The 25,328-nt window shown below is 31.0% G+C and overlaps 1 protein-coding gene and 1 long non-coding RNA gene across 9 annotated transcripts in view; one reads left to right on the top strand and one right to left on the bottom strand.

Annotated features, from left to right (window-relative positions):
- The window catches only part of LOC145959725 (uncharacterized), a 39,889-nt gene extending 16,271 nt beyond the window's left edge, over nt 1-23,618 (top strand). The window contains exons 3-4 of one of the 3 annotated variants that reach the window (XR_014435148.1): nt 19,952-20,181; nt 20,264-20,335. This is a non-coding gene — a long non-coding RNA (uncharacterized LOC145959725). Of the gene's footprint in view, nt 1-8,528; nt 8,815-19,951; nt 20,182-20,263; nt 20,336-22,968 lie in introns of those variants that run through there. The other 2 variants (XR_014435154.1, XR_014435153.1) reach the window with 2 other exon arrangements.
- Nucleotides 12,735-23,537, bottom strand: LOC145959697 (nose resistant to fluoxetine protein 6). Of its 6 annotated transcripts, none has more exons than XM_083078802.1 (13): nt 22,951-23,361; nt 22,513-22,762; nt 18,180-18,394; nt 17,417-17,637; nt 17,247-17,338; nt 16,469-16,650; nt 16,096-16,262; nt 15,558-15,726; nt 15,042-15,238; nt 14,520-14,649; nt 13,997-14,186; nt 13,749-13,891; nt 12,735-13,221 (listed from the first exon to the last, which is right to left on the bottom strand). In XM_083078802.1, the coding sequence occupies exons 1-13, from the start codon at nt 23,350-23,352 to the stop codon at nt 12,811-12,813; spliced, it is 2,769 nt and encodes a 922-aa protein (XP_082934928.1). In that variant the 5' UTR covers nt 23,353-23,361; the 3' UTR covers nt 12,735-12,810. The 6 variants fall into 6 exon arrangements, with proteins under 6 accessions (XP_082934928.1, XP_082934947.1, XP_082934943.1 ...); XM_083078821.1 differs by having other exon boundaries at nt 22,513-22,665; nt 22,951-23,360; XM_083078817.1 differs by having other exon boundaries at nt 22,513-22,676; nt 22,951-23,360.
- Nucleotides 23,619-25,328: the final 1,710 nt, after the last annotated feature.

Here is a 25,328-nt window from a genome sequence, read left to right on the forward strand (position 1 = left end):
CACATATTTCATACTAAAGGTTTATAATTCTCATTTAGAATTTTATCTGCTTGACATAAAAATTGTGTTAATATTTAATGATGACTAAGAAACATATCGATGTACATATTCAGTAATAATATATAATAATAGCGAGAACACAAAACAATTGTTGTCTCTCATATAACAATCGTTGATTAAAAAAGGGTTGTTATTGTATTTCGAAAAATTTCGCCCTCCTTCCAACTTTTCTCTATGATCAATAACCTTTCGAAAAAAAGAGTAGTATTTTTTTCCTTCGAACTTTCGACTTTTCGTGGCAGATACCAGAGAAAGTGAGTGGCCGGCTGCCAATTCACCGACAAACGCCGCAGGAATTTCTTAACACAGTCACTAGTAGTGATACACTGTCAAAAGGAAATGCCGCGATTAAAAGAAGCACTTATAGGATGACTAATTTTTCTCTTTGATGCCAGGCGACCGTGATTACCACGCTTTCCTCGTGAACCTCTCTTAACGAGAGATAGGCGCTTTCGAGGAGCGAGGATCTACGTGTTCGAATCGGCAAAGTTCTCGAGTTCGGAAGCCCAAAAAGTCCATTTTTGTTTTTTTATTTATTTCGATTCTGTTTTCGAATAAACTCAGGTCGAAATTCTAAAATCTGAATGTTAATCGACACATATGTCGATTAACATCTCATATATATCTGACATAAACACATAGAGAAAGAAAATAAAATAATATAAAATAATTATAGAAAATTATAGAAAAATTATAGAAAAATTAACGTATATATACGTTCTGATCGTTCGTGAATATCTTGACAATTTTTCATAAAAATTTAGAATTTTTCTGTGAATGCTATTTAATTTTATTGAAATTCAAACAATTGTTAAATTTTCGAAATAATTTCAATAAAATTAAATGAAAAATAAAATTTTGATAATCATTTGCGTCTTTGAAGCTTGATTTACCTTCATTGTTTTTATTGTCTATATTAAATAAACTATTAATATTAGAGTCTGATTTTTAAGTTTTTCTCTAGAAGAGAGAACAATTTTCGGAAACTCTTGAAATCCAATTATTATTAACGCAATCGGCAAAATCGAACAAAAAGATAGATAATTATCGGCGTATCCCAAACTTTCTCCCCTCTCGCGGCTTTCTTTTAACCAACAGACAGCCCTTTTCCAAGGGCTGGGCGGGTAGAAACCAACCGGGGATCCTGGTGTTGCCATTCGACGCGGAGGTGCGCAGGACACGGCACGATGAAAGGAAGGAAGGAAGGGGCAAGTACCGGAATATAACTCGCGATGATAAGGGTCTCCCTTGTGGCCTGGCGATATCTATTAAGTAATAATCATGATAGTCCGGAGATGAGAAGTGCGTGGGGATCTGGCGTGTAGGAAGAATTGCCTATGCGAGACCCCTGATTTCCTGCATGGTCTCTCTCCTACCCCTGTGTTATTTTAGCATCTGCAGTAGCAGATCAAGGCATTTTGAAGAGAGTTCTAACAATGTAGTATAATAATTAATTAAATTTGTTTACTGGCACCAACAAAATATTACTACATATAAGAAAATTTACATATGTAATGTGTATAATGTATATTAATGTTAAAAATAAATTTCTTTATTTAATTATAGGAATATTTGAAATTTAAAAAATAAATGCCTTAGTTTGAAATTAAAATTTTATTATAAACTTTATTTGAAATTAATTAAAAATTAAAACTTTATTATTTACATCAAAACTTGATTTATATTTATATTTTTCAATTTAAATTACTTATAAGAATTATTGCATGTTACAAATTAGCATTAGAGATCTTATTAACTCTGACTTATTTATAAAAATTTTGTTATTAAATTTTAAAATTATTGTTAATATATTTATTACATACTTTTCTTTGTTGCTTCTGCATGCAAAATACTAGTAATCTTTGTTAACTTTTTTATTCCAATATCAAAATTAATTATTATATATATTAATTTCTAATAAGAAAGCTAGAGAGGAACTAAAGACGTAGGTAATGATGCGTGATATAGTAATAATATATTATAATAGAAACTTTTTTTTGTAAAGTTATTCAACTTACATATAATAAGAAGCGCAAAAATATATGTTTAAAGTGTGCTGTCAACGTCGTTTCGACCCTGCTCTGGGTCCTTTTCAAAGTCAAATAAGAAAATACATAATATTATTTTTCTTGGTTCCTAGCCTTCTCTTTTACTTCTTATTGGATCATTTGAATCATTTTTACATATTAAATTTTTATTTATTTGATATTCATTTCTGTTATAATTACGTAATTGGTTTTGACACTCTTTTGTATGCGAGGCTTCAGGCGCAAAACCAAGGGTGATCCACCCTTGGGTATCTCTTGACTCAACGGGGATGACGTAAAGGCAGCTGACGACGGGGTGCAAGAATACAGCGACCGTCGTCGGTCGCTTTTGCGGTGGTGGGACGCAATCCAGAACACCTTCTAATCGCCTCTAATCACTTCTACTCCGCGCTGTGGGAAACCGCAGGACACCCGGTATAACTCGTGAGTGCACTCGAGCCCTTTTTGGTCGATGAACACTCGAAATCTCATTTTAGAAGATGCGACTAGGTCGAATACCGCTTGGATCCTTTCAATGATCCTTGGAAAGATACTTTTAATACTTTATCTTTGAGACGAGCATATCTCTTGCATTCTTGATTTTTACAAAAATAGCATAATTAAATTATGATTAAATTATAATTCTACAATCTTTATCAAAATAAAAAAATACATGAGTAGTTTATAAAGCTTCTAATTCTAATTTCTATACATATCATGCGTGCAATAATTTATCAGTTACATGTAATCGAAAATAAAAGCTAAGAATACATCTTTTAACAATAAAATTAACGCAAATTATGCATTTTAATTTATTAATTAAATTCACTTAATGAGATCCGCAATTTTAATATACATAATTTAAGATATAAGAAAAATATTTACGGTATTAATTTTGTCTTATTATTAAAATGCATATATTACTTAAGAATAATTATATGTATATATATGAATTAAATAATTGATTATTACTTTAATGCAAAATCGCACTTTTTAAGAAAATTCAACATTATCGAAAACAGCATCTTTTACAAATTATTATAAAAAGAGAATTTTAAAGAGAGTCGCATGTTTTAAATATCTTTTAATTTTATTTTTACATAGACTATATGTGTACGCGTATATATGTATGTATGTGTGTATGTGTAACATAGCAAGGTAGATATCGGGAGAATAGAATGTTGTTTAGGAGAAGGATATACAAAGGACGCGTGCCAGTCTCGTGGCCCAGGGATTTCCGGACCGCGCATTGAACGTCGACACGTTCACTAATTATTATTTCCGTCGTTAAGTAGGCCATTTCTTTTGGAAAAGAGCGGTGAGACGTAAACAAGGAGGTAGGCTATGGTGTTCTGCACTTTATCGTTGCACAGCCAGCGAAATTTATTTATTTTTCCATCGATGACACGTGGTTCCTCTTTCCGTTTATCTTCCTCTTTCTTTCTTAGCCTCGCACCTCACGTCGAATCATCGAAATTCCCCGGAATTTCGGAAAAAATGAGAAAACCTAAAAATGAACTTGTTTATAAATAATAATTTTAATATATGTCCTATATGTAACATATTTATTATATCTTTTTATTATGTACAATTGGTTTTTTATTAAGAAATAAAAAATATACTGGAACTATTCCGGAAATTAAGAAAACAAATTCTAAGATACATAGTAATTACAAATAAAATTAATTGATATCGTATTTTTTAAATAATTCTTTAGACTTTATAATAAAATTTGATAGAACTTTACATAAAATTTACTCGTAAAATTGTATCGTAAAATTTGCACAGTTGCATAGATAGAGATATCGGTTCTCGCTTAGACAAGGACGAGATCCATAATGAGTTTGGTTGGTTTCAACAGAAATTAATTATATGTCATAGACTTTATTTCACTAGACACGCGTAACGTGATGCTTGTCATGAGCTCGATTCAAGCTCCTTCAGATCTCGATTGCAAAAAGATTGAGATTAGAGAATTAATCTCTCAGCGACCGGCGAAGAAAAGTTAAATGGCAAATGGTGGAAAAGGGAGAGACGAAACGGAAAAGATGCGACGGTGGTGAAGCGGGGGCGAATGAAAAACGAGAGAGATAGAGAGAGAACGAGAGGAAGAGAGAAATTCAGAGGGGCCATGTGGCGTTTCACGAGATATCAAATCATACTACGTGTATGCCATACCGCCCCCTAAATATAGTTTATTGCGTTACCGAGTATTAATGGAGCTTCTATAGAAACGACAAAGACGGCCCCACGAACGCGAACGTAACTCTTTCGACTCGGAAAAGCGAAAATACTAGTCTTCGAGCAATTTAAACCTAAAGATGAATTGTCTCGTGAAAATTTGTAGAAGCGTAAGATGATATTTACACCATAATTATTACATCGTGCAACGAAATTAATATAATATTTATATCGATATCCGAAATTTAGACCACTTCATTTTATTGCATTCGACAGTCTTCAGCTTTTTCGTAGAAATCTTCTGGAGGAGAAGGAGGCGGCACGTCTGTCAAAACGAGGGCAGTTTATCATTCAGCAAAATTGATAACCGACCATCTAGTTTACAAGCCTAGATGTGTCATCTGCGAAATCGCGTGCCATAAGTAGAACGCTCGTGTGTGGTCCGCCATCAGCGGTACCCACCTAATTTTCCCCTAACGAAACCTCCGATGTAAACAGCGATCTCTACCTGGTGCTTTTTTCCCGGCCTTTTTTAGCCTTTTCCCCCCGAAAAATAGGATGGCGCGCGACCTCGTCCCAGAATATTATAATTATAATTAAATGATGATTGCGGCTGTCTGCCGACCACGGATGCTATTAGCGGGATTCCTCCGAAGTCCTGCGACGGAAGCTTTATTAACGGGAAGGAAGCAGTTAGGTAGCCGCACCCAGAATGTGGGTGGCTGCTGCAGCCAGTGCACCTTGCGCGTTGCCAGAATGTTAGAATCTTCGACAAGGTTTCCTCCCAAATTCAGGGAGATTCAAAGACGCAGAGAAATTGTTGGGGATTTGAAGAAGCGACTATAAATTCAGGAAATTAGAGGAATTTTTTCAGTTATAAAATTTATCCATAAATAACATGTTTAGACTAATATAATTTATATAAAATATATTTTAAGGAAGATATATAGATATTGTATTTTAATGATAGACGCGTTCGCGGAAATTTCGAGATTCGATATTTTTAGTCGGGAAATTTTCATTAAAATTAACGTGATGACGTCTTGTAAAAAATTTCGGATCTTCGAATTCCGGTGATGCTACTGCTGGAAAGTATAAACACACCCGCTTCGTACACGTGTCCTCTGTATATCATAAGCCTCCGCTTAGACTCGTTAAGACGAGCTAGTTCCTCCACGAATTTGCTTACTATATCCTGTCACGAGATTCATTCATGCCTAGGCAACGCTAGGCATCAAAAGATGCTGAGCGCGTCTTTCAAAATTTTATCGCGTACTTTGGTTATTTTGACATGTGTGATTGCTGACATCGGACCGCAAACTACAGCATGTCGGACTTGCGATTAAGCATAGAAGCATAGAAATTAGATTAAAAAGAAAATCTTTTTATTTTAACAATCTTCTATAGATTTTTTTAATAATATAATTATTATAACAATAATGTATCATTAAAAATAATTTTTTAAATATACTTTATATTAAAAATATATAACAGGGTCCACACCGTAATGTCCAGTATTATCGAACAAAGTTAGAGAAAGATAATCTTAGAAAAATATATATATAATATAAAAAATATAAAATATAATATAAATTGCATACGTCTCTATAACTAGAATCATGGTTAATTTGTAAGATATACGATACAACGGAGGATCGTTGTTGATATCGAAAATCAATAAAATCTGTCTTCGTGACGCAAAACGTCAGATTCTAATTTTACCATCACCAATCGAGCAAGATTGCCGTTTCGATCAAAATGGGTCGGCGAACGACCATGATTCATCACGAATGTTTTTCTCGAAATGCAGCGAGCAGATTCTTTAGCGATAGAATTCGTTGAATTTTGACGAGTGCGAGTCTAATTTCGAAATCTAATATTCATCATCTCGGACCTGAAGTGCCGGCGAAATTTATTCCTCTCGAGGATCGTGCGATAAAAGTTCATTCCACGAGATCATAATTAGCGCCAAAATGGACTAAAAATAAGGCCGGTCACTGCCTCGAAGCAAACTCAAGTTAAAACTCTGCTTAAGTGGCTTTATCTGCCCTTTTCCCAGGCTGGTGCTACTTGCACTCGCAAAAAGCCAATTTCTGTCACGGCCCGTTACCATTGATGCATCGTCGGGGGGACCGAATTAAAGTTTCGACACAATAAAAAAATCTTGTGCTGTCAACAGCTCTCTCTATATTCGATAATTGGAGTATGAAACTAGATTATTTTTTATTAGAATAATAATATATGCTTTTTAATTAATTTCATTAACTTAAATAAAATTTAATAGATCAGTCTTTGTAATAATAATAATCATTTTACGAAAAATTATTAATTTTATTTTTTGGAAAACAATTGCAGTTTCAAATCGACGTATTAATTAATTTTTATATACACGACATAATTAAATTCTTAATCAAATTATATTATAACAATTATTTATCACGTTGTTAGAAATAACAAAGACTATAATTAAAAAAGAAGACACGGTGAACTTGACATGAAGAAATACCCAGTTACGCCCTCGTTTCGTATTACCCGAGATTATTGTATCGGTAGGCGTCGATCATTCGGATCCCTTACATGTAACTCTATACTACTGACCAATATACGAAATCTTTTTCGGTTAAAATTTTATTCGTTTTTGTATTTCACGATCTTTATTTTTGAAATATAAGTTTTTATATTCTGTATTAATAAATTATAATGAGTCCTCTTCTTAATTTCATCTGGAAGCATTTTTTGGTCAAGTAATCTGGAATTTTCAACAGTGTGTGTCTATCGATCGTTACATTTATTGAATTATATATTTTATAATATATTTATATATTATTTTATTTTCACATTGTGATATATTATAGAAAATTACATATAGATGACAGAATAATATCATTTTTTTCGATACTATTTTATTGTATCCTTAAGATTTTAAGCATGGAACCTTCTTATTAAAAAATTAATATTTCATGCTAAAAAAATTAATATTACCTTATCTAGATACGTCAATGGAAAATAAAGTTAATCGATAGAAGTTAAAAATTCTTATATAAAAATTAGAAATTCTCTCACTTAATCTTATCACTTTGAAAATTTCTCTGATTCTATTCAAAATATTAAATATATACACACATTGCATATAATAACATATATATTTCTCTCTTTTTTGAAAAATTGTTATTATAGCAAACATATGCAAATTGCAAACCGAGGCGTCGATGTAAAGGCGGGAAAATAAGTGAGAAAAGATAGTGAGAAAAGTGAGAGATATCGATGATGAAACCGCAATCTTCCTGGCGCCGGCAACATGTCGGCTCATTGCCGAACCTCTCGCTCTTCCTTTCTCCGCGTTTACGATTTACGAGTTTCTTCGACATTCATCGGACGACGGCGAAGAAGAAACGAGGACAATCGTTGACGTAGGTAGCCGAAAAGTTTCTTCCTCATATGCAACCACTTGAGTGTCTTTTTATAGACCTCTTCGTATTTCACACTTGCACCAAGCGCCGATTTGTCCCTTCCCCCTTCTTCCTAATTCCTTTTTGTAAGCCAATCCTGCCATGACAATCTAGAGGTCTTTGCACTTTGCATGTACAAAAAAGAAATGAAAGTAAACATCGTGAATTTTTAAATCTTCTTGCCTGGAATTCAATTAAATTATTAATTGCATGAGAGACAAATAATAATCTTTAACATTATTATACAATAATTGTTACGAAGATTAAGATGATATGAAAAATGAATGATGTTAGAAGCAATCATAACATAATAAAAGAAATAAAAAATTCGAGAATAAAAGAACAGTAATCATCTCATTGAGATAAATTCCAGTTAAAAATGCAGATTTTTTTAAAATTCCAAACAGTGAAAAAACAACTACAAGTATAATAATTTATGATAAAAAAATGAAAAAACTTGATTAAGCAAAGAACAGCTACTTGAGATTTTTTCCTTCTTTCAAAATAGACAGAATTATCTTTCTCTTAGCCCCAAAGAAAATCTCACAGCTTTATTATTTACTCTAAACGTACTGATCACTCGCAGAATAATTATTCTCTCGATACAAGAATCGTTTTTCTTGTCTGATATGTAAAAAAAAATCTCGCGCGAGGAGACTCGGGGCGGAAAGCTCCTCCACGTGCGCGCCAGATATCCCTCTTCAGGATTTTTCCTCTTTGCATCTTGTGCCGCGTGTCGAGGAAGCGTTTCGGAATCAGGGGCTTCTTTTGACTCCATTGTCCTAGCGCCTCCGGTTACATTTTATTGCAGGGTGCGATGGCGACGCGTGCTGGTCCCGCTTGACATCGCCGAAAAGAAACATTCTTTGGCAACATCTTCTCTCACAGAGGTCACTGAAACATCCGGATCGTCCGGGAAGGTTGGCGCCAAGTCGCCGAACTGTTCCGTTCCGATCGATTCGGGATCGTTTTGCACAAGTTTCGACAGAACAGTCTCGTGTTGTCGAAATTGGAGAACACGCGACGGAAGCGAGTCGCGACGTTGTAATCTCTTCCGCTTTTGGTGCCTTCGATAACATAATTTTTCAGGCAAATTGACCGAGATTCTTGTAAGTTTGATTAATTCAAAAAAAAGACTTTCGAATCGGTACTATAATTTTATTAGCATAAACTTTTAAATTTATCATATTTTTTGATTAATTTATGTATTTAAAATTTTTGTAATACATAAATATAAAATTTTCCACATAATTTCTGTCTATTTATCAAAAAATAAGTATCATAGAATAAAGAGAAACAGATCGAGATCTGAATCGAGATCTAGATTTCATCCCACTTTAGCTTAATTATAATAAATCAACGGCACACATACGCGCCTATGATATTATAAATATAAACACTATCTGTCGTGGAGGAATATAATGCTTATGCCGATTCATTTACGCATCTCATTGTGCATGCTAATAGCGCGTGAAAAAAAAGAAACGAACGAGGGAAAAAGAGCGCGGGAGAAAGAATAGGCAAATATCTCCAACTCCCGGCGGCAGCAGTCGTTTCATTACGTTTTCATTGCGGAAAACGATGGCCACGCAGATGTCGACCACTTGCTACCTCGAGGATGACGACCCGAGTGAAATCTATTCTCTCTGTTTGTCGCTACAGGGTGCCACTATCGGGCAACGCGTCTCTATGCCACTGTACTCCGTGCACCCGTGCCCCATACTCGGCACAATTTCCTCCCCATGCTTCCCTTAATTCACGTAATGACTCAACATGCCACCGATTCTTTTGCAATTATGAAATGCATTGAGATATAGACGCGCCCCCGCCGTCAAATGTGCAATCGGCCAATTACGATTGTTGCGTTAACCCTTTGACGAGAAGTAAAAGATGTAATACTAGAAAAATATTCTTAGATATTAATTTAATTAGATTAAATGAACGAAAATTTGCATGTAAATTTCTTTGATAAATGAATTAATTGATAATCAAATTAAATAAATAGATGAAAATATTTTAAATAAATATGCATATGTGATAATTTCATAAATAAATATGCAAATATGTATTTAGATAATTTAATAAATAATAATTTAATACAATAATTTAATAAAATTTAATTTAATATAATTTAATAAAATAATAATAATTTAATAAAATTTATATAACAAAGAAACTAATTTAAGAAGAAATAATGAATAGAATTGAGTGAGATTGATCTTTATTTTAGCAAAATACAAATTTTAACATTCTCTTCCTCTCTCTCATCATTACAAAATATTTTAAAATATTTTATATTATCAAAATTTTTTAAATTATTTGATTTTAGGAACGAGAAAAATAAATTTATGTCTTTTTAAATATGTGTGATATAATATAATGAAGAAAATTTTAAACTCATGATTTTTCGAGTTTAATATGATAAAATAAATCTGTGAGCAAAATTTTATCAAATGTTATATCAACACGAGAAATTTTTGCAAATTGAATCGAATTTAATAGCATATATTAAATGGTTCCTGAAAATTCGCACTTCTTTTTCCCATGGCAGCGAATGTGTCTCCGGGGTGTCTTTCACACGTGTTACGATTGCTCTCGCATCAACCCTTCGCCTGTTAATGATGCCATTAAATTCCCACATATATTCATGCTTAGTGTTTCCTCTTTTTTTCACTTAAGCATTTGATCGATATTTCGACTATCGCTTTCTAAAGTATTTTTTTCTTTAGATAGCAATGATCTTTTACGAAAAGCGAATAAAGGACAAATTTTCCTTCGACCGTCTCGTCACGGTATCGAGTCGGGGTATCGATTACTTCTCCATAGACTTCGCACAGACTCGGCATTGTTATTTTTTCTCGACTTACTTTTGGGCCGCTAAGCGCTCGAATCTGTTCAGAAAGAAACTAGCCGCTTCTCTCTTAAAGGGTACAATACATATGTTCGCATTGCGCGTGTGAAAGAAGGGAAATGTGAGAGGTAAAGAGCCTAAATAAACAATACAACAACGATATGGGTTATTGGCAATGAACTTTACTCCGGAATTATAACGGGTTGATTTCTCAAGTCAATTCGAAATGATACACATGAACAGGTTTCATCAAAACATTCGTACTGTTATTCATGCGAATAACTTACAATATTTTTGACTTAAATAATATATAAAACGAAAAAACAATGCTTTCATAGTCTAAATGAAACTGTTAAACATTAAAAAGTATTTACGTCACACCTTATCAAAATAATTCGATGATAAAAATAAAAAGTTAGATAGATAGAGTATGAGATAATGTTTCTTATACTCTTTTCTTCCTGTTAGTATATTATTATTATTTAGAGTATAAGCTATAATATGCTCACAATTTTGTAAGAGAAGCTTCTTTAAGTAATTTCTAAGTTTTATTTTTGTATAGTGTAAATTTAAATGCATCTTTTGATTATAACTGTCTTGATTTAATACTGCAAGTAACATCGATAAATCGGTGCTCGCGCTTTCACTCTTGTTACATCAAAAAGTTACATTCTCTTTGCGCGAAAATCTTACAATATATAATCTAGCATATTTTCTTAATTAATTAAAAATAATTGTATATCGCTTTATCACAATAATCATATTATACTCATAAAACATTAATATTATTATAAATTGATAAAATAGAGAAATAATATTCTCTCTTATATAATTATCCATTAAAAAAAAAAAAATATATATATATATATATATATATATAGTATATAATATTAGCTAAAAATGTTTCATAAACTAAGGAAATCAAGTCATATACACACACAAAATGTAATTTGCAATTAACAATTACATATTTTTTCTTAAAAACAACTATGTTTTTTTTTTTACACCAATTGATTCCTCTCATTATTTTGCATATAAAAGTATTAAGGTAAGATAATCGAAAAATGAATATTTTACTAGATATTTTATGGTTTATGTAAAATTAAGAAATAATTTCAAGCCTCATACCTCAAAAAGTACTCAATGAAGAAATACTTTATTATAGTGTTTTGGAAAGCTCTCGAGATAAGCTATAAGAATACATAATAAAAAATAGAAGGTTCCATTTAAAAAATTAAAGGTAACCTTCATTTTTGCTTATTACTTAATAATTATTGCGAATTTTGCAAAATGGTAGAGGACTTTTCTTCTTAGTTTGACCCAATCTATCATCACTTTTCGTTTGGTCCCTCACGAATCGGACACCCTGTATATATATATATATATATATATATATATATATATATATATATATGACTTGATTTCCTTAGTTTATGAAACATTTTTAGCTAATACTATATACTTATCGATATAATATATTTTACTGATATATATTCTAAACAAAATCTATAATAGTTCTCTCTTTAAAGTTCTTTCTTATTATATATTATTATATATTATATATTATTATATATTATTATTATATATTATATATTATTATTACATATATACTTATATACAGGGTGTCAGGGCTAGAAATAATTTCTTAATTTTTACATAAATCATAAAATATCTAGTAAAATATTCATTTTTCGATTATCTTACCTTAATACTTTTATGTACAAAATAACGAGAGGAATCAATTGGTAAAAGAAAACACATAATTGTTTTGACGAAAAAATATATTGTTAATTGCAAATTACATATTTTTTCGTCGAAACAATTATGTGTTTTCTTTACATCAATTGATTCCTCTCGTTATTTTGTACATAAAAGTATTAAGGTAAGATAATCGAAAAATGAATATTTTACTAGATATTTTATGATTTATGTAAAAATTAAGAAATTATTTCAAGCCTCATAACTCGAAAAGTACTCGATGAAAAAATATTTTATTATTAGTATATATAGTATATATATAGTATTTTGAAAAGCTCTCGAGGTAAGCTACAAGAGCTTTTTTTTGGCAACATAGTCCTGACACCCTATATATGTTTTTATACCTTATTTCTCTTGTTATATAATTGGATATTTCTGATTTATAGCTTTTATCACACACAAACCATGTCATATAATAATTTTTATTTTTTAAATAATGACTTAGTTTTATGCCATCAGCAAGCTCGATGTTAACTAACAATAATTATTTTTCACTCGAACTCGAGTCTTCATCTTGAATGCAGTAAAAATCAATGTTGATATGAGCGGATTTTTTTTTGTCAATATCCACATTCTGTGCGTCGTCGCATTTAGTGTTACTGCGATTTGTCTCTGCTTCTTCATCTACTACGCTATTCTCGCGATTTTCATCAGCGATTTTTGTAAGATCGCCGTGCACAATATCGTTCTCTAAACCATGATTAATATATGAAATTGGAGGCTCGTTCTTCGATTCACAGATTTCCTTATCGGATTCCGTCTTGTATTTGTAATTCTGATGTTTTCGGCCAGAGAAAAGAATACGATCCATGTTCATAAAGGGTATCTCGAAACAGAGGCTCCATAACACTGATAGTATCATCGTGAGCATCAAATTGGCGAAAAATGTGCGTAGCTAACAAAATAAATGAGAAAAGTTATTATTGTTTCTTTTTTATTATTACGTTTGAGATTTAATTATATTTTATAATATCATATCATCTAAGATAAGGAAATGATATAATATTGCCTTCATATATAAATTAAAAACTTCAAATTAAATCAAATGCAACAATAAAAATTTTACAAGAAAAATCATTAATTATATACGTTAATCATAAACGATGATAAAATATAATATACTAATATACATCAAAATTTAAGCTATTTTGAAGTTAATTTTTTTATTTCTATTTTATTATATTATATTTAGAAAAATTAAATTATATGATTTAATTATTATTGATTATCATTAATTATCATTAACTATTAGATATTGTATCTTGTGTGAATAAAGATAAATATGTTATGAAATTCTTATCTCAGAAATAATCTAATTAACCAACAATAAATAATTTATTATATACATCTATCTTTCTTATATATATGTATATACTTCTATGAAAATATTTTTAAAAAAAGGTTTTGATTTCTCTTACTCACTACATTTATTGTTGTTAAATTGCCGTCGGTACGAGTGACTCCGTTGTCGTATATTAGGAAAATATAATGACACAAATAAGCGCAGTAAGTCAATTTGCTGAGCGGTATCCATCCGCTCCAAGAGAGGAAATGATTCACGGGACCTTGAAAAAATGAACAGCATAAGCAAAGAGAAGTTTCGGTAAATGCTAAAATGTTGACGTAATCCGGTTTAGTAATTATCTCATGAGCGCGCATATTTTAATTACCTGCATAACCGTGCACACAGCAAAAAATAATCCAAGCGACTGATAACGCGAAGCTCTGTCGATGGAAACCTGCATAAAAACTTGCTTCCAATCTATTGTAGATATGATCGTCAAAATACATGCCACGCGGTCCGAAAATGGCTGCAAAACCGATCAGAATGGCAATCAGCCAACCGGAAATCACGTAGTTCTGTGCGTAAAAAACGTATAACATACGATAGTAATATATCTATTTTATTTTTTCTTAAAATTTAAAGTATATATAAATATATAAATATATATAATATATAAATATATATAAATATATATGTCTATAAATAAGAAAAAAATATATATACACATATATACAAATATACATATATATAATATGAATTATTAAGAAAATGATTGTAATCTATTTTTAAATTTTGTCAATTTCATTTTTTGATCAAAATATAATATATAATAATGAGTAAGAAAATAGATAGATATAGAAAAGCATAAATATATTAAAACTAATTATATATGTATAAATAATACTTACAACAGGCATATTGACTTTGGATCGTGTCTTGTATAAGATATATCCAAGGCCTAATCCAACGATATAAGACCCAAATCTAGTATATACTTTTGTATAAATTTCTAAGTACACTTGGACTACGTCCATTGGGCTACGAAATATGACATTCCCTTTTTAGAGATTATTAAATTAAATAATTAAATGTGGCAAAAAATTTTATACGATTTTTGTCAATAAAATATAATTCAAAAGAACGTAAGATAATATAAAATTTTATGATTATTTGATAACTGCCATCTAAACTCATGAAGATTTTTTCAATTATAGAAAAAAAATTACACAATATACATCTAAATTACATATTATGATAATAAAATTTAAATATTTTATGTGTATTTAATACTAAATACACATAAAATATTTAAGTTAAATTAAAAATAAATAATTTGGAGGATTTATCATATTTTGAAAAATATTCTCAAATAAAAATTTTTTAGTAAAATAATTTTTAAACAAAAAATTGAATTGAAATTTTACACTCACTTCTTGTAGTAAAGCATTGTACCCGTTAGCTGATGTGCAAATGTTATAGCAAACGGCACTAAGATCGAGAGGAGAAAGCAAAAAATGAAAATAATGTTGCGGTAGAGGCTCCTGAACTTCAGCATAGGATAAAGTACAAGCGGCGATAGCCAAACAAGCTGCATATCAACCGAAAGATACCAAGATTGAGGCATGCACTAGAAATAAACGTAAAAAAAGTAAGAAAAGGATTGCATCTTCACAATATGGAAAAGATTTAATAAATTTATACTAAAAAGAATAATAAATAGCTAAAAAATAATAAGAATATATTACATGGACAACGAAAAGATAAATAGCACTTATATAGATTGTGCCATGTCACACATCTACAATTCTTCGACTATACGGAAAATAATCATTAATTATAGTTCAACATACACAATCGACATTATATTTAATACGATGATTAATAATGAAAAGATATATAGTAAAGAACATGCATTTAAAAAAGCCTTAATCAAAGAAATAATTTACCATGTCTGCCACGTTGACGAAATTGTTAACGTAAAGAAGATTTATATACCAATTCTTGCGGCAAAAATTTGTATCGTTACGAACACATTTGTCCCAAATCGGTCCCGTTCCGATTTTATATAACAATGTGGCATAGAAGCCTACCATCATCGCATAGGCTGGTGTCAATCTGAAAAGATATATCGAAAGAAAAACAAGATATACGCAAAAATTTGAAAAATATATAAAAGAAAAAATAGAAATATCTAATAATACGATAATAAAAAAAATAAAATCATATAATTTACTTATTTAGATTAATATTATACATATAATATCTATAAATATAATTTTAAAATCTAGAGTAAGATGTATTTGTTGGATAATATATGGGCATACATATTACATTTTTTACGAATTGGCAACGAAAATTATGTATCTATTATCCAATTTCTATTATCAACAAAGAATTTAAATGATTGAAACTTTTGAAGATTTGAAACTTAAATTGTCGAGGATTGTGCGAAAAAGGCTATAGTTTATTTATACATTTACGTACCTTATATAACGATGAATATAAAGTCCTATCAAATCGAAACGCCATTTTGAGGCTCGTTCCTTCTTCAATAATTCAGTGTAGGAAAGCAGAGTGCCACTCAGAAGAAAGAAAGTATCTGTGACGATGTTTCCGTTGAGTACCAGCATGTTGTTCCAATAGTGATGCATCTTTTTTGTGATAACAAAAATAATGTCAAAAATTAAGGGGTGCAGATTTTTATAATTATACGTGAACGGATAAGGCGATTTTTTAAAATTATATATATTTAAAAAATTTTTTAAATAAATTCTTTGTTGATAATAGAAATTGGATAATAGATAGATAATTTTCGCTGCCAATTCGTAAAAAAGCTATAAAACTATTAGGCACTTACTTGTCGAATCTGCGTAAGGTTCATTTTGATACCAGTTACCGCCATGTAATATGTATGCCCAAACATTATCCAACAAATGGAGATAAAACGTATACCATCTAGACAGCTAATAGACTCTCGGTGTCTATCTGTCCGTAACAAATTCTTTCCATTTGTATACAAAGAAAATGACGTAAAGATAGCTACAAAGAGTCATATCACTATTAATTCAGGAAACATCCTTTATCTTTTATTTTCTTTCAAAATTTCTTTTTCTTAATGTTTATCTTTTATCTTCTTTCAAGATATCCTTTCCTTACTGAGATTTGAAAACATGAGGAAAAAAGTAGGAAGACCTCATCTCATGAAGCAATAATTAAATCAAAATATTTAACGTCAGCAAAAGTACAGAATTTTATAGAACGATATAAGAGCGGGTAAGAGAGCAGAAAAGCAAATATTGAATCATATTGAAGTTCAGAATGAACATGACAAAAATTATTCAGATAAGACAAAGTAACAAAATAAAAAATGTTATAGATTGATAGCATCCAAATTATGAATGTTAATAAATTTTTAATTAATTAAAACATTGATATACTTACACATACAGGCATAATATAAGATTGATTATCAATATAATCATGATTTCTGAATACTATGAAAAACTCGAAGGCCAAATTTTTAAATATATTAAAGACAATTGAGCAAATTGTATATTGTCTTATACGCTGTATATTATATAGTGTATAAAAAGCACATATATTTTTATTATATGTATATGCTATTATATAGATACCTTTTGGATCCGATGTAATATCCCAATACGATTTCGCAATGTCATATGTCGTACTGGCTATAACCAGGATTAAGATAAATGCAACGACTAGTCTAAAATTTCAGAAATTTTCGTTACTTATAAATTTTATGGAAAAATTGATACTTGAATAATCGAATAGTTGTATTTACATAAAACCGAAATCAGCATAATCCCACGTTGAATTAACGCTCTCTATGGTTTGACATGATTCTTTAGAAACTCTAACAATCATGCCTACACGCTCTTTTACTTTCAGTGAAGCAAGTGCGAACTCCACAGCATCTTGAATTTCTTTATGATTACACGTGGATGGAACGCACCACATCCATGTGTAATCGACCGTCATACCAGACCTCCATTTTGTCGCATTCTATGTCACAAGATATATCAAAATATTTAACTGGACCATTATTTTATTTATTTTATTTACTTTTTTTATTTGTTTTTATTTATGGTTTTTATTCTTTTTTTGTTTATCGAATAAATAAAATTATATTTTTTGCTCAGATTTAGAATAAATGTTCTTGCAAACAAAGAAAATTTAACTAAATAAAATTAATTAATATTAAATAAAAATTAAAATATTGCATCTCATATTTAGAAATTAAATTTGATTTATCCCTAATTAATACATCTAAATTTATATAATTATAAAATTTAGTATTTCTAAATGTAAATTATTTTTTAGTAGTTTTTTATTTATAGAAGAAATTATACATCTCTCTTATATTATTAGATAAACTATTTTATATCGTCCTTTTAAGATTTAAAGTGTTCATATTTCCTTGAAAATTAAGAATATTTTTGGACATATTCAAGTTATTTATGACAGTTGATATATTTAGAGAAACTTATAAATTTTGACATATAGATTTTTGTACGATAAAATCTACAGCATTAATACAAACTTACTGATGCGATCGCGACATTCACGAGTAAATCTCCTAAGTCCAACTTCTGTCTTGGCGTACCGTCATCCGCGGCTATCTCGAATGTCACCGCCACGGTGCAAGCTTGCCCGACGAAGCCATGTTCATTCTTCACGAGTAAGCATTCGTCGAAATTGCCCAGCTGTATATAATTGCCAGTGATTATGCCGGATGGTATTTTAGCCGAAGCGTCGTACACTGCAACAAAGAAAGAGCATCGAATCTCTGTTCTTCACAAAGAAGAGAGAGAACTGTAGTATCATTAATAATCAGATAGAAATTTTAACGAGCGAAAGCAAGCTCTCTTTTCAGCTTTGCAATGGAAGATCGGAGCTGTCGTTGCGATTTTTGAAAAAACTTTAATAAGTATTTAATGTTTATCTCATACAAAATTTTTAACGAATATTTCGTCTCAGCTACGATAAAAGTGACGCGGAAAAAAGATGCTACAAGAGACGTGAAAGAAGATTTGATGGAGAGAGAGAATCTTGAGAGTAATCTTCAGTCCGCATTAATTCCACTTTGCAAAGCTTGCTACTGCCAATCTACTATCGATGCGTTGCTCATTGTAGCGTTTTTCCGGCTATTACGACATTCAGACATTCCGGCTTTGACATTTAACAATTGCGGCCCCCCCGCATCGTTTGTAATAAACACACAGTTTAAAACCGGTTGAAACAGGCGCAGGTGTAGTCAAGGCGTTCTTCTGTCCTCAATCCATGCCACAATCGGCTAGCATCATTTTTTCTCACGTTCGAATATCCGGAATTATTATTACAAACTCAATTAAAGAGGATAATCGTTAAAGATGTCGATCTAATATGGATTCCCTCACAAAGGTTAGTCGCTTATTAAATTCTCTGTCATCGTTACAGAATATATAAATGCCCCTGTTGCTTTGTACATCGAACATAAAACACACATTACCATAATATGTATTTTTAAACAAAAAATAAAATTGAAATCATTAAAGAATGTTTCAACTTTGTCGCTGTAATTTTCGACTTTCTATCAATTTATCTTGTATGCTTTCTATGGATGTTGATCTAGTGATGTTTTGAAATCTATCTCGCTTTCTACGATTTTACAGTTAATACATGATTAAGATTTATTCAAATCTTCAAGCCTTCCACTTATATATCCTCTTATTTTCCTCATGATAAGCAAATTAGTTTGAGGAAAGGTCTCTTAATGTACGATCGATTAAATTCAATTGCGGCAGAAGATATGAGGAGCTGAAACAGATATTTGCGTTGATCAAAGTTGCGTTCAATTCTCTAAGAATAACGATAAATTATTAAACCGTACTGAGAGAACTGCGTCATGCTCTATGATTTATATTATTACTCATCTCCCGCAATGTATACACGGACGAATGTGATTTCAAGGCGATCCTTTGGTACCGCTTCTATGATCGCGCTGTGTAGCGTCAATGTCGCGAGTGCATTAGCTGCGGAAGTGCATCGCGCGATACGCTGATACGGTAACGATCCGCGGAATCGTGCGCTGCAAAACGATTGATTAAATCGAAGAAAGAATAAGACTTTGTACCGAAAAATTATAGCTCGTGCTCTTTCGGATTTTAATTAATCCCGAACGTGCGATAGCGAGCATTTTTTTTTATATAGATTACACGATAGGCGATGTCAATGTCCTCGGTTAACTTCAACTCCTGATAAGAAACTTAACGAATAAAAAATAGCTAAAAGATAAAATGTAAGATATTTTTTATTTCTAAAATGTGAATGTTTGCAGAAAAGGGGCTTATGAGCGTTTCTGAATTCTTGACGCTCGAAATCCACTTGTAATTACACATGTTCCTTATACAAACAATGGTCGAAGAATCGCGCAAACTAGTCGGACCAGTAATTAAGCGATCTACAGGCCAGGAAAAGATCGACCGATCAATCACAGACGATCCCTGATACACAAGGACGGTCATCGGCCTCGTGGATGCATCTTGCTGACCCAGTTTGGTCTCGCGCGTACGACGCACATACCAATTACATCGGTCAATATTATTGTTTCTACGCGCGATGAATCGTTAATTGTTTTTTTCTTCAACAGCGCGCTTTAACGCTAATAATCCTCGTCCAAGCATCGCAAGAGATTGCCGCGCCGGTCCTTGGAGAATCCGTCTTTTTGGTATTTTTCATTCGATATTGTTTTTCGTAATTTTAAATTAGACGTAAAAATATAAAAAAATTATATTTTAGAATACAATATATTTTAGAATACAATTATAGAAGCTGTTAATTTCACAATAAATTTATAATTAAGAAGTAGGAGGAATTCTGAGAAACAGTGATAATTAATTTTCTTTCTCTAAATATTTATCTTCAGCTCTAAATATTTATCTAATTTCTAAAATATTCAGTAAACTGATCAATCTATTTTTTCTGCTATTAAATACTTCTTGAGATACACATATTCAATTAAGTAATTTACTCTTGATTTAATTGATAATTATTAATCAATCAACAATTTCATTAATAAATATCTGTTCTTTGCTATTAAACAATTCAAATTTTTTTGAACATTAAATATATATATATATATATATATATATATATATATATATATTTATATGTAACAGTCGGCATACATATATACATATTTTTAATGGAAATATATTTTATATATTTTTCGAGGATGAAAAAATTTATTTGGCACTAATGTTAAAAGGAATAAAAGTACATTAGTGTTTATATGGATATTATTTAAATACTATGTTTGCGCATTGACGTATGAACAATAGTAAACATATCCGCTAAATAATTATCCCTGACGAGATAAGAGATGTCATAGAACACAAAACAACAATGATCTATTCAGCGATGATCCATAATAGCGGGATCCACGTCAACGACGACGCGTGGGTTAACCATCTTGTAACAGCCGATGCTGTCACCGATTGACATTTACGCTATTAATATCAATCAGATCAATGTCATTCGTTAATCTGTGCTAGTCCAAGTGTCATAGAAACGATAATTCGCGTTCGCAAAAATGGATACAAGGTTCTTTCGATCATACATCCAACTTCATATCGATATCATCTTTCTCGAATGCATCTATATTTGATGTCGATCTGGACGTATCTGTCTCGAAATCATGCAATTAAAATGTCGACGATCGAAATTTATTCGAGACCTTCTGCAAATCTAAAAAGATGATGTAAAACTTTACGACATCTCACTTTTGCACAACCCATCCTCGTTTACCAAAGTACATTGAACTAACGGGAAGAAATATAATTTCCATAGTTATCGCTCGCGATCGATCGATCTCTCTTTTTTTTTATCGAAAGAGATCGATATCTGTTAATTAGCGATACGTATTCCACGTGTTCCGCGATATCTCCCGATAATTTCTCACAAAAGAAAGAGATAATTGTGCGTGCAATGTCCGATAATTACATTGAACGATTAAATGTGGTGGCATAATCGCAATCATTTCGTGATCTTACAGCGCATAACAATACGTAAAGATTATATAACGTTTTTCTCCTCGCGTTAACCTTCTTCCGTTCAAGAACTCGAGTTATTTTCACATACACAGAGAGAAAAAATCACAGTCATTACGAAATATGCATAGAACACTATTACATGAAAGATAATTATTAAATTAGATTTTTATTTTAAATTTTTAGATAAGGAACGCGCTCTTTAAAAAATTAAATATAATATTATGTAGTTTAATATATATATATATATATATATATATATATATATATATATATATATTATATTTATTTTATTATTTGGAGAGTAAGTCGGTTGCTTTTTTTCCTCTGTTTTAAATCTAAGAGGATAACACTCTTAATCTATTTATTGCAACCGACTTACTTTCCGAATAATAAAATAAATATAATATTAATATTAATATAATCTCAATTTAGATATATAATAATAATTATCAATATAACGAAAAATATATTCGAAATAGTGTTCGTATATGAGTAGAATATATGAATTCTGAAATATTTCAATATATATAAAAATTATATATGTTAAGTTTTTCGAAGTTTTCTTAAATAAGCCAGAAATAGCTTAAGAAACGCGAGACAAGTATATACATTTTAATAAAAACTCTAAGTAAATTGATTATTATCCGAGAAGAATCAAAATTATTTTAATTTATCAAAATTACAAAATATAGAGATAAGAAATATATAATAAATATAATAAATATGAAGAATCTAATCTTAAAATTAATAATTATTCAAATTTAGATTGTATGTAGTAGAATCCGAAAGGCTGTGTATATACTTAATTAATATATTGATTAATGTATCGATTTTTAATTTTACTCACTTTGAAGTGCCCATGGTGTATATTTTTTAAGTGCATCGAGATAAATTTGGCTGTCGTGGATGCATTTCGGTGAGGCGGAATCTCGGGGTATGAAGGATTTCGTGAGGACTTCCCCAAGGGTAATATCCGGTCTCTTTCCGCAGACTTCCATCACTGTTATCAGACTCAAAAAGAGAATCATACATATTCCCCATCTTGAATGCATTAATTCCATCTTTTCTTTTCGTTTTTTCTTCCTTCTATTTGAATACTAGTTATATTAAAGCTTCTTTTATTTGTCTTCCTTCTTATATATTCGAAAGAAATTAGTCAGAGATAGGCAGGCTCGAATAAAAATTGATTCATACAACATACATATTTTATTTCTTATCTCTTTCAAGATAAACTTTCTAGTCTTTATTATATTTCACAAGTCAACAACAATTAATTCTCTCATACCTTTTTTACTATTAACAGAATTATCTCAGCGTTATTAGACGACGTTTGGCAATTCTTCTCGCGATTTGGAAGACAAGGGGGTTGTGTCTCGCGCAATAAAGTTTTACTCGAACGAGAAAGATGAAAAAAAAACAAATATTGGCCGGATTTCGCCTCGTTGCGAGGCAGGCGCTCGAAAGGGGTGCGCAGCGTCCTGTCGTCGTCGTCGTCGTCGCGGAAGCACGTGTTTTGTGCGGAAGCGTGTGTCCTTGCGATGCCACGTGCGAACGAATGTCGCGCATCCGCGACTGTTAAAAAGTAACAAAACTCAAAACTGCGACTGTGACTGTGGATTATGTTCTGCCAGCGCGTCGGTTCACTTATATATACGAAGCGGTCGCATGTTGGGAGTAAGGGAGGCATTCCGAACTCCTCCGACACTGGCCATCTCGGATCTCCTCTTATCGACGGTAGCGAGGATTACGCATACACGGAGAGAAACGCCGTCAGAGAGTGGGAAGAAGCTCGGTACGACCGCCGCAGCCAGGAATTCGATAATGGTGAGCGAAACGAATCTGGGAAACAAACCTGCGGAAGTTGATCCAAGGCAGTTGACAGCAATTGATGGAAACGTTGACGGAAACATGTCTCCGTTGCTCCATTATATTTGATATCAATCATACAATATCAATGAGAAGTCTCATATATATATATATATATATATATATATATATATATATATATATATATATATATATATATATATATATATATACTCCTGGACAAAATTAACGCATAATTTTTTTTCACTTTTTCTTTAAAAGCTAATATTTAAATTTTAACGAAAAATTAAAAAAAAAAAGTGAAAAAAATTATATATATATATATATATATATATATATATATATATAAAATTTTTATTTTAAACTGGAAATTAAGTTTTATAAAATAGGATTTTATTAATCTTGATATATTTTGATACATGTCTTGATAATTTTGATAATTCTTTTATTTAGTTAATTATATATACAAAGTGTCTCTCAACATGAAGGTGTGCAGTCATTTTTCTTATCTTTTAAATTGAAAAGGACAGATCGCGACAAAAATGAAGGTCAGCTTTAATAATTTAAAGTGAATTTTATAATGTGCATAAAAATAGTAGCTTGTGAAATATATTTATATTGGAGATTAGACAAGCAAATTTATTCTTTTATTACTAATATGATAATGTTCTAATTCTCATGCTTTTTAGGGATTAAAAGTTAAGGTGTGATTTAATCAGGATCTATTCAAGAATCACTTTTATCAATTATCGATATTTTGTCTATTAAGAACGATCAATAACTATTTTATACACGGCCCTAGAATATGACGATGATACTTTTCTTGACTGAAAATTTATTTTTCAGATTCTAACATTACTAATGGAATAAAATTGATAGAATATCATTACAAGTGAAATAAAAATAATACTGAAATCACCCAATTGGTTCATTAAACCCTAATCGTTTTTAATGCATGCATTATGAATCTTGTATACCTTCGATAATGTCAATCATCTACTGATTAATATTATCGCTAAGGCCCACTTCCACAACTTATTCTAATTGAAGTTCAGCTCGTTAACCTTTAGAGGGCCGGCATTTGAAGTACCAAATTCTCCAAAGAAAATTGATAAAAAAAAAATTGATAAAATTGATAAAAAATGTATCTTATATTGCATATTTATCATATACAAAGTACCGATCACGGAGTGAGCCACTATAGTGGTTTTCCGGCCCTCTAAAGGTTAAAGGAGGATTTACATTACGTTCAATGTCCGATGTATGACGTCCGATTGGATACTATGGATTTGGGACGCAATGTAAATCTTCCTTTAACGAGTTAAATTTCGATTAAAGTGAGTTGTGGAATTGGGCCTAAAAGAATTTAAAGTGTTTTACCTGAAGTCAAGGCCATATAAAATGCCTAAAATTCATAAGAAACTTATGCCAAGAAAGAAGCCAAATTTTAAAAATTCGATAATCGTCAAGACTTCAAAAAGATAATATATGATTTTAAAAGTAGTTTTCAGGGCCTAGCCTTAGAAAATAAAAATTCTTTTAGAAAACTTGACCAATGTCGAGAATTACGAAACGTGTAAGAAATCGCCAAAGACAATCTCAGAGATTTCGCATGAAGGATCCGCTGCTCTTTGCATGTCTGCCGAAATTATAACTCGAGATTATAATCGCAGCTTTAAATCGACTACGATTCATTCATTCATTCCATCAGTCACTGTTAGATCATAGATCTGAAACGAGCGCGTCAAAGATATACAGAGAAGGTAACTGTTGTATATTCAGCTCGAAGCGCGACTAAGGATTCTTTAATCTCATTCATTTATAACTAACTGTACA

This window comes from Camponotus vicinus, unplaced genomic scaffold (genome assembly GCF_025532165.1).
Source record: "Camponotus vicinus isolate PSW18456_S1 unplaced genomic scaffold, iyCamVici1.0 SCAF_1, whole genome shotgun sequence".
Classification (NCBI taxonomy): Eukaryota; Metazoa; Arthropoda; class Insecta; order Hymenoptera; family Formicidae; genus Camponotus; species Camponotus vicinus.

Bases quoted from the DNA above. Each gene is read 5' to 3' on its own strand.
- LOC145959697 (XM_083078802.1), bottom strand. From the start codon at position 23,352: ATGCCTCCCTTACTCCCAACATGCGACCGCTTCGTATATATAAGTGAA. The intron at 18,395-22,512 runs GTGAGTAAAATT...TCTTTGTTGCAG, and splicing joins TACACCATGGGCACTTCAAA to TGTACGACGCTTCGGCTAAA. The intron at 14,650-15,041 runs GTGAGTGTAAAA...CATATTTCGTAG, and splicing joins ACAATGCTTTACTACAAGAA to CCCAATGGACGTAGTCCAAG.